Source organism: Branchiostoma floridae, chromosome 2 (assembly GCF_000003815.2).
Source record: "Branchiostoma floridae strain S238N-H82 chromosome 2, Bfl_VNyyK, whole genome shotgun sequence".
Lineage (NCBI taxonomy): Eukaryota > Metazoa > Chordata > Leptocardii > Amphioxiformes > Branchiostomatidae > Branchiostoma > Branchiostoma floridae.
This window is the reverse complement of record NC_049980.1, coordinates 10,135,492-10,145,614: the sequence shown is the minus strand read 5'-3', so window position 1 is coordinate 10,145,614 and position 10,123 is coordinate 10,135,492. Positions and strand designations below refer to the sequence as shown.

At 42.2% G+C, this 10,123-nt stretch overlaps 2 protein-coding genes and 1 non-coding gene across 3 annotated transcripts; 2 read left to right on the top strand and 1 right to left on the bottom strand.

Annotated features, from left to right (window-relative positions):
• LOC118409238 lies at window positions 1–1,715 on the bottom strand. The gene is made up of 2 exons (XM_035810105.1): window positions 1,418–1,715; window positions 1–950 (listed from the first exon to the last, which is right to left on the bottom strand). The coding sequence occupies exons 1-2, from the start codon at window positions 1,488–1,490 to the stop codon at window positions 415–417; spliced, it is 609 nt and encodes a 202-aa protein (XP_035665998.1). The 5' UTR covers window positions 1,491–1,715; the 3' UTR covers window positions 1–414.
• Window positions 1,716–3,908: 2,193 nt separating this feature from the next.
• On the top strand, window positions 3,909–9,821 carry LOC118409237 (progestin and adipoQ receptor family member 3-like). Its single transcript, XM_035810104.1, has 9 exons — window positions 3,909–4,042; window positions 4,224–4,341; window positions 6,170–6,290; window positions 7,099–7,216; window positions 7,433–7,586; window positions 8,007–8,162; window positions 8,528–8,716; window positions 8,896–8,989; window positions 9,442–9,821. The coding sequence occupies exons 3-9, from the start codon at window positions 6,188–6,190 to the stop codon at window positions 9,570–9,572; spliced, it is 945 nt and encodes a 314-aa protein (XP_035665997.1). The 5' UTR covers window positions 3,909–4,042; window positions 4,224–4,341; window positions 6,170–6,187; the 3' UTR covers window positions 9,573–9,821.
• Window positions 5,571–5,642, top strand: Trnaq-cug. Its single transcript has one exon. It is a non-coding gene; the product is annotated as a tRNA-Gln (tRNA).
• Window positions 9,822–10,123: the final 302 nt, after the last annotated feature.

The following is a 10,123-nucleotide window of genomic DNA, read 5'->3' as shown; positions in this document are numbered from 1 at the left end:
CGGAATACATCGAGTGACTAGTTACAGTAGAAAATGAATGACCTCAAATAAACATCTTGTTCGTTAACTATCATTTCATCGTCGCCACATACATATGGTACACGAGTCGTCGTTTCAATATTGCATTTCAAGACACTGACATATAGCTTATAGTATAAATTTATAAATACGCGTATAGATGCATAGACACATTCAATAATTGATTTGTCCGATATAGATATCATGTCAATGAAATAAATACTTTCAAATCGTACTTTCTAAAACAGCATGTACCAGCATGCATTCTGTCACGTATCTCTTTATATTGCGATAAATCTAAAAAAATCATCTCGTCAATATTCCTCGGGAATGAGTGGTCGGGTACAATTATGTCTCCTAGGCTACATTTGTATGAGTTCTAGACATATACTTTTATCAAACGTACCGATGGACTGATTGCTTCCTATTCCAATCTCCGTATACTTTTATCTTCTTCAAGAAGTAATTAAGGCCACACCACTTACACTTCTTCCCTAACGGTGTCTTAGACCGTCTTTTCGTAAAGGTATCGTCTCTGTCATGTGTCGCTGCCGCGTTTCTGTACGATGGTGGGGAGAGGATCCTGGGCATCATACGTTTGGGACGGGTTGTTTTCTGGTTGGAGATCGGTGAGAAGGATAGAAGCCTGGACGCCATCCTGTGCCCGCGATGAACTGGCCGAGGTAGACGGGAGCGACGTCGGACTCGCCGGAGGATGACTTCGTCGGCTCCTCGGTGATCTTCGTGCCCTGCGTTCATGTCTCCTCGTGTGTTCTCGTTTTCTTCGGAGTCCATTGCTTCTCCTTCGGTGGGGATGACCGCTCTTGAGACGTAGACGTCGTCAGGTAGACTACCACGGTCTTGGAGGTCATCAACAGCTTCTTGTAGGTGAGAAGTATCCTCCTCAATGTTGTGTCTCGAGCTTTCGCTTACTGAACATTGGAAATAAAGAAAGAGAGAGAGAGAGAGCTGTAAGTATTCAGTTGGTAGTAGAATTACTTTTAAAAATGATTCGTCATTTGGCAACTGAGGAAACAACTACATTATTCAATCTCTATCATCCAAATGACAGTTTGTCCACTGTCACGATAACAGGGTTCCATGCAGAAAATGGCAGATATGTTGCGTTCCCCACTCTACTGTTTATCGAAACAAAATATATCGCAGAGTTCAAGTAGCACGGAATGATTTTCAAATACAGAATTCTCTTCTTTTATCACTTGCCGACAGAATCTAGCTCTAACTTTAGCTATGATTTCGCTCTTTGTTAACAATATTCGTAACGAGACAACACAAGGCAAGCTAAGCATTACAAATGCCACGATGAAGGCGAAATGCGTATACCGGGCAAAGGGTTTAAAAAATTGAAAATGTACAAACAGAGAAATTATAAACTTACCGGGCCTGCTAAATGCACATCCCAACACGATGAACAGCACTGCCAAGATAGCGTATTTTCTAAGAGTCGCCATTCACTCTTTCGTCGTATGAAAATGTCGTAGATGACGATGGGTATCGCTCCAAACTTGTAGCTACTTTCTTCTCTAGGATCCTGATGGTGGAAGCGAAGTTGCGAGTTTTGCCCTGTTGCCTGCTCCCGTCGTTGCAGAGACGTTCTGATCATGAAGCCGTCGTCTGACGAGCTCTTTATACCCTGGAGTTCCATGGGACGCACCATCTAATCGTCCTTCTGAGAATTCTCCCGCAGCGAATGACGTCGGGCCCATCGTCACAAAACCTGACATTTTTAAAGCCTCGTCATTCTCCGTGAAAAGCTGTGGCGACTCCTTTGGTCGATTGTGACGTCACAGCGCATGGCTGTGGTCTGTGACGCCTTTCCTCAATGGACTGTTCTGCGAAGCGACGTTAACTACCTCTGGGGATTCGCAAAAGGTCAGACGATAAGCAGGAGAAAAGAAAATGATTCACTTCATTGTGTCGTTCCAGCCGGCGGGCAGCTATTGTCGTGCAGTACTGTACCCGGCGGTACAGGACATTTCGGCTCTTCGTCAGAAACGCCGCTTTTGTGATGGATTAATCATCCTTTGTGCACTCAAACGACGCTCTTCCCGAAATAGAAAATGTTCTTCTTTTTCAGGTGCAATATTTCAACTAAAAATAGCAATTAGTATACTTAAACGACCACGAATGCTAAGAAGTCCTGTCGGTATCTGTCGGTATCTGACATTCATTTCCTTCGATCACAACCGAGTATAACTACAAGTACACGGGTTAAATACTTTCCTTTGTAATAAGGAAGAAGAGACGCGTTAACTGCACCCACGCATCGACTAGATTACTTTGATAGGCATTGTTAGTATACGTATGATATTGTGGCTGTATTTGCATCTGTATACGTTTGTGTGCAATACTACTGACCTGCAAAGGGCAGAAATGTACATTAAAGGCGGTTATCATTATCATAGAAATGTGCATGAAAGGTTATCATTATCATAATACCTGTTTAGACACATCGGTTTGAAGGTCAGTCTATTGGCGAAAAGAATAACCATTTCTTTTTAAAGAGCTGAGGAGTCGTGTGAAGATCCCGCATATTTAGTATATATAGTCCTTTGGCCGGGATCAAAGTTAAATACATTGTACATTGCAACAAATATTTAAATGGCAAGAATACATTTCGTTAGAATAGACAGAGTAAGAGAACTAAATCATGAAACAGCTGTTAAACGAATGATTCTCTTTATTGATGTAAAGTTACCAGCCAGAGTCTCAGAGAATATTTAAAAAATGGTTTTCGGCAGGCTTCGGTTGTCTCGTTCATACGATCGCTATTCGACGCACATGTAGGTAAATAAATGGTGTAATTTTGTACTCTACAAGCAGAGGTTTGTGTGGAACTGAAGGTTGTGGCATATTGTCCGTTTTCTGTTTGCTACCGTTGTGTTCAGGAGGATAGAGCACCATTAGCCTGACAGCGCCGTGTAGAAACGCCGCAAAAGACCAACAAAATAACCCAGACTGACTCAGATGTTCATTAACATAACTGCCAGATTTTGACTAAACAATTTTTTTATTTGGCTTCGAAATGTGGACTTTGGGGTAATGCCTACCACACAAGTACTTCCCAAGCAAGTTTTCATGTCTTTATATGCGTTTTTTTCTTCGGACGTTCTACTTTGTCATGATTTCTTTTTGTAGGCCAGCCAAACAGAAACCTTGACAAGTTAGAAAGCTCGATTGAAACGCCTAAAAAGCCGTCAACAACCAGCCGTAGCCACACGTCAGCTTAGAGTACATTATAGAATCAAGGAGGTTATATCAGGAGATTGGACACAATATAACCTCCTTGATAGAAGCAAACAGGATCTGCAGATCGTCTGAAACGCCCGACCGTTTCCAAAATCATATCCAGTTGCTTGAGTAACTGCTTTTTTGGGAATCTGCAGAGTACTGGATAAATAAGTCAAAAATCAGTAACTTTGTGTACGTAATAGCGTCTATATCCACCTTGTGATATTGTAGACTGCAGTATTTTCGTACATCGCACAGATATGACGGCATCAGTACCACAAGTAACCGGCCAGCTTTGTAACTATGTCACAGATACACCGATGAAGATTAGACATCCAGGTAATGAAATACGCTAAAAAGTAGTAACTCAAGCAACTGGATATGATTTTGGAATGGTCAGACGTTTCAAACAACATCCGTTCTTTTTCGCCAGTGACACAGATAGTAACCACAGCCACCGATCTGGAAATCCCTTCTTTTGTTGGTAAGTCGTGTATTGGTAACCTCCAAGGAGATGTAAAGTAAAACGATAACGTTAACGGAGGCTCTATTTGACCTTGCAATTGCTTTCACGTCGTCTACAAGTTAATATTCAGTTATAAGTTCATGTCGTCAATCTCGTCATTGGAAAGGTAAAGAGGTCAACAAGTCTTCTATACCGCTGCAACCAGCTTCAAGCGACCAGTCGAACAACTACACAAGTAAAGAATATCGACCCACAGATGACATCTCGGAGATGAGTTGAAAAACCGGACTGTACCATTGCTTTCGGGTAGGTAGTGACACAATTAAGTGTGCTATTTTGTATTCAAATCTGTACATTTTCAAACGGAATAGGGTGAGGTAAAACTTGTTGAACACGACTTTCATGTGTCTCCGTGTTGCATAGAACGAAGATATGGAACTCTTTCAAACGGGTTGAGGATCTAAATGGAACATTCCTTTCAACACAGCTGTATCAATACTACACCAGCAGGTCCGGTGTCTACACTCTAACAACACCTGCACAGCTGTTTGTTTGCCTTGGCACGTGAACGACAACATAAAAAATACCTGGACATACCCCTTCCGGTAAGTCCTTTTATTGTGTTTACTCTATTACTCAAGTAGTATGTAGACTGTATACAAACTGATCTTACGTTGAAAGCACATATTATACCAGAATGACCTGTTTTAGGGACTTGCCCCCCACCCCACATTCCCAAGCTTCCGCCCTGAAGCAAACTAAAAAAAAAACAATGATATAAACGCAACGATGGTTAAGTCAACACGAAGTCGGTATCTAGTCAAATACACACTGAGCCGTCTTTCCTGCATAGACATATGCTAGTAACTACATATAGCTGCCTGCAACTATTGATTACGCGTATAATACCAACGGTGTATTGAATACCAATAACAATTACCCAGGCGTAGAGACGAATAAATTAATCATGAAACGTCATACGGGACTTCAATCACTTAGACCTGACGATACAAAAAGGACGATAACAAATCAAAACGAGTGACCTAAAATGTCTCCTATGGATGAATTACTAGTGCTTTCTTTGCAGACAGCCATTGTTATCATGCTTTATAACTCTGTTCAACGTCGAAGATAGTTTTATTACTTTTTGAAGATTTGAAAATGCGGAAAATTTGACATTGTTGCACAGCCAACAGTCTCCTTGCTGCCACAAATGGCACTTTGGCATTGTGGGTCCAAAAAGAAGCTAGTTCAGCCAAGTCATGTTTATATGGTTAATTTGTAGATTGCCCGTTCGCACAATTGGAAGGAAATATCGTTAACTTCCTCCATTATAGATGAGGAACAGACAGACTAATAAAGTATTCATCATTATTGGGTGGCCTTGACTATAGGGTTATTCTAATCTTGTTATCAGTTCCTGGAACGTGTTCAAGGATCGTACTTCACTTTGCCTTGTATTGTAACCGTTGCAAGTGTTGTGCAATAAACTTTGACTTCATTGAATGAAGAAGTCAGGCAAAGCATACTTGCGCACAAACAATGATAGACGTGAAAGAATAATATTTGCGAAGCCAGCCCGAATTTCATATATATTGGACTCAGAGTCTCTAGAATGAAATCCAACTTTTTGATTGAAGAACACCGTTTACAAACGTCATGCGTGACCGTTGGACAACGTATGACCACATCGATTGGTCGAGGTACGCGGTCTATGAACTCTAGTTTAACATAGCCGGGGCAAGGCACTTGTAAGGTGCTTGATTGTGGTCTGACGGCTCAAAGGTCGAATTAATCTTTGTTTAGCTAAATGTATTAGGTGACGGCATGAAAGGGTTCTATGGTGTAATGGTTAGCACTCTGGACTCTGAATCCAGCGATCCGAGTTCAAATCTCGGTAGAACCTAAATACTTTTGTACTTTCTTTTTCTTCGAAGCCGCCATATTCATAACTTTTAACTGATATGCTTTACATCGCCATTATTACTGTTTTCAAAAGGTTTTAATGCTTCTTATTGCCGCCGCTTGGTGACTATGCGAATACCCGGCATATTTTCTGACCAGACGAAGTGGTTACCAGTAGCTACAGGAAGTTTATTTTTAGAGCCCGTGCGTTGACTGACAGCACCAACCGGACGCGTGCAGGGATATCTTACCATTCCACTCACTGCCATAGACCTCCATTGAGTTTTGCTGATGCCAAGTCTTCTCAAATTGATCGACTATAACTGAGAATGATGCAACCGCCACAGTGCGTCGTATTGGTAATCTATTAAAACCGTAACTCAGGCACGTGAATTCCTCGAGGATACAGGACCGCCCACTGCCCAGGATCGATTTGGCACGATCTCAAATCATAAGTGTATAATACAGACAAAAATAGACGACATGAACTTGACCTCAGGTGACTGACAGATCTTACGTTTGTCCCAGAAAAAAACTCCAAAACCGATGGCAGCGACTGAACAAGAAAAGGGCTCTGGAAGACGTAGAAATGGGTACCGGTTGGCGGACGTCTCTGCCACGGAGGCAAAACAACGTACCGAGTGTTCAGGTGAGTAGTATATCAACACCACATTGACAGTGCAGGTCTCAATGTCTGGGTTAGTCGTAATTCTTTCACACTCTCGCTTGGATGTGTTTCAGTTGGAAATGTGTAAATGACGTTAGAGTGCTAATATAGGACACCAATCGATCGACTACTAGTATATTGGTGTAGTGCATATCTTGGCAATTTGGCAGCCGAAAGAAACGGAAACACCTTTTAACCCTAAGAGTCAAAGATGAATAGTTGGGACAGAATGACCTTTCCAGGACCCCAGTCCGACCTCTGAGGTCTGTTCTGTGTTTGGGGTCAGCCTGAGAATAACCCTGGATACAGGAATGCACAGCTCGGACGGCATGCAGGGTAGGCTACGTCATGACAAGTCATGAATGACGTCGGGATTTCTTAATTTGCATACTTACGCTACGCTGTTCCTCACTGCGTTGGTCTATGACGTTCTTGTTGTTTAGCATAAATTACTTGTAATACTTGAGTGGTCGAAATTCTTTATACGTGCACCCTAAATCTTGAAGTATTTGATATATTATGTATGATAATAAGCAGATAATTAGATTTGGTTCGTTGTGCATGTATGTTTGCGACTTTTTGGACGCCTTTCTTCTGGTGCACTTTTTTCCACTGGGCGAAGCTAAGCTGCGAAATACTACTAGGTAAATGATATACAAAACGCCACAAAATTTAAAGACATACAAAATAAGTCGAAGCCATACATGTCAAAGTAGTTTACAGATACTGTACCTGTAATGAGAGTAAACTTACAACTACTGCTAACGACCCTATATTGTTTGTTATGAAGGTGTGGTGGGCTGTAGTCTAAGGGAGCTGCCTGGATGGAGGGTGGCGAACGGTTGGTGTTCACCCTTCATCCTGAACGGCTACATGTACAACCTGTCAACGGCGCAGTGCTTCACAACGTAACTATCCTCTATGTCCATACACTCAAACTTCATCAGACTGAGATTTACTGAGGGCTATTATACGTGTGCATATAGTAGTGTGCACGAGGTGTAGAAGAACAATTTCTGCGCAATGGCTGTTAAAAAACAAATCGGCTAACTCTTCTTCTGAAATAGCAACAGATGATAACGACATAACGTTATATCAAACAAACAAACGATACACTTTTACAGACCTTTCCGTTGGACGAACGAGACATTGAATTTCTGGACGTCGTTTCTGGCTGCGGTGTATTTCTCGTGTCACTTGGTAGGCGTCGTTCTTGCACGGGAACGTCAGGATTCTTTCGACACCCTAGTCCACGCCTGTGTCCTCGTGTCTTGTTTAGTAAGTATCAGAAGATATATTAAAGTATTTCTTCAATTTCTTCCCATGATTTAATTCCATCACCCCCCGCCCCCAAGTAAATTACCCAAATCAATCAACGTGACTAACGTCGCTGTCAGGTCATTTCCATGGCATCGCACATTGTTGAACTCCAGGGACAAATAAATCAATGAGACATAGACACAAGTGATGGCACTCGCCTTGACGGAATAATTAATTCATCTAGTTGCCTTTAAAGGTGGCAAAGTGTGAGAGCTAGGAGTCAGGCCTGTAAGATATGTGTTGGTAGGACTTTCAAAATCTGTATGATGGAACGTCACAGACTACTATATGTACCACAACTGCTTGGTACTGAAACGAAGACTAATTTTTTTAACAAGTTGATGTTAACGTACTGTCTTTTTAATCACCTGTCACCAGCCATGCTGCCTTAGTTCCGCTGCCTGGCACCTGTTCATCAACCACCGCAGTGAGAGAGCGGCACGGCTCGCTAACGTGGCAGATATCCTGGGGGTGTGGGTAGCAGGGGGAGGCACCTATGTTCCTGTGTTCGCCTACGGCTTGTACTGTTATCAGGTGAGTAGCACATGAAGTATTACATACTGCTATTGCCATAATTCTTGCATGCATAACGTCAGCTTGACTGTTTCAAATTAGATTGGTAGTTTAGAATTGGTACAATTATCTTGCAATAAAGGTCTTCTTCTACTTCTATTTTATTCATTTGATGTGCAAAAAAATGTACTCTTCAAGCAGAGGTTCGGCTCGGTCATTTTTAAACGTTTTATCAGGTTTTCTTCTTTATGTCTCGCGACCAGGCAAGAGAACAGTACAAAATAAAAAGCCCAATAAAAACGTCTAAAAAACGGAGCCGAACTTCTGATTGGAGAGTACAAAATATGGAAAAACACTAGAAAGCAGGTTGTCATCACTTTTTTCAGGGTTACAGCAGCCAGTACCTGTTAGGCCTAGCTGCGCTGGTACTGGTGCTGATTTTCTGCACAGTTCGCGGTATGAAGTCTCATCCCTTCAGACTGTTCCAAGCTGCTCTCTTGCACTTGGCACCGACCCTGGCCTTACTCCATGTCTGGCTAGTTCTGGATCCAGAGTTTACCAACATTCTTACTAGGGTAACTACATCATGACGTCTCTAAAATTACAACTAAGACTTCCCTTTGGCGTTATGGCGATGATTGTGCAACCGTTAAGTTGACGTGTCACTGGCTTGTTGAAATTATTCTTTTTTTTTTACAAATACAAAGGAATGAGACAATAACACTTTTTTTCATGCGCAAACATTTCTCCATAGGTTGTTTGGAACAAGTGGTTCTCCACATACATGATGCTTTTTCCATTCATGTTGGCAACCTACACTGTGAAGTTTCCAGAGAGGTTTTGGCCAGGTAAGTTGGATGTATGACACGTCTATCAAGTTAGAGTCCTTTCCGCACCAAATGGTGCATCAGGCAGCAGTAGCACCCAATCTCCATTTCTGTAACCTTGGGCCACACAGCTTTGAACAATCACTACAGCAGAGGACTGGCTAGTCCACCGGTAGTGGTGTGTTCACCTACCATACTCTTTTTCAAATGCTGGGCATTGAGCACAGAAAGCAGTATGTACCATTTATAAAGTCTTTGGCTGGGACTCAAACTCGCAACCAACCGTCTGCAAGGCAAACACTCTAACCACTACGCCATTGCATTAGTGCAGTGCATCTATGGTAGTTCATTTTGTAATGTTGCTTGTGACACCCTGGAGGTCACACACATGTAACTCAGCAAGCCTTCTTTCTAGTGGTTGGGCTATTGATTATGAAATATACTAAGAAATGTACATTTTCATGTTTTCACAGGAAAGTTTGACTACATAGGACAGAGTCACACATTGTGGCACTGCTTGTACATCTACGCCCTGTACTGCTGGCACACTGCATGCTGGGAGTTTGCAGACATGCGGCAGACACACCCGTGTCAAGTTAGATAGCGACACCCGTATTGGCCGATCCACACTGCACCAATAGCCTTGATTCACACTTTGTACATATACCCTAATGACAATCACTGTTGCACATCTATAAAATGTACTTAAGAGGGAGGTACCAAGTACAAAATTAATTTTGTATTCATCTTAACAACAGACTTGCTCAGGTATAACCTTTTCGTCTGTTAGTAAGTTAGTGCTGATACAAAGTATATATGGTACCCAGGGGGCTATGATAGTCGTCTACTTACCTAAAGATTTAAAACTATATTATCATATAGCCAGGCGCCGCGGACCAATCAGAAGGCCCCGTTCCACGTTGGTTATGACGCCGTAACACTTCGATTTCGGCCAGGCAGGTGCAAATAAACACCAGTGGTGTTAATTCATTTTGAATTAACACCGGTGCGGGTGTTAATTCATTTTGACCAATCAAAAGGAACGAAAGAAAGGTATATGCAGGCATTGGCCAATAAAAAGGAGCAAAACATATGCCGGAGCAGACTGCAAGGGGGAATGGCTCCTTCTGTAACATTGATAATGGGCCCTAGGGC

Excerpts from the sequence above, each read along its gene's own strand:
- LOC118409238 (XM_035810105.1), bottom strand. The coding sequence starts at position 1,490 with ATGGCGACTCTTAGAAAATACGCTATCTTGGCAGTGCTGTTCATCGTG. Across the intron at positions 951-1,417 it reads ATGTGCATTTAGCAGGCCCG|TAAGCGAAAGCTCGAGACAC; the intron begins GTAAGTTTATAA and ends TCCAATGTTCAG.
- LOC118409237 (XM_035810104.1), top strand. The coding sequence starts at position 6,188 with ATGGCAGCGACTGAACAAGAAAAGGGCTCTGGAAGACGTAGAAATGGG. Across the intron at positions 6,291-7,098 it reads ACAACGTACCGAGTGTTCAG|GTGTGGTGGGCTGTAGTCTA; the intron begins GTGAGTAGTATA and ends TTTGTTATGAAG. Across the intron at positions 7,217-7,432 it reads ACGGCGCAGTGCTTCACAAC|ACCTTTCCGTTGGACGAACG; the intron begins GTAACTATCCTC and ends ACACTTTTACAG.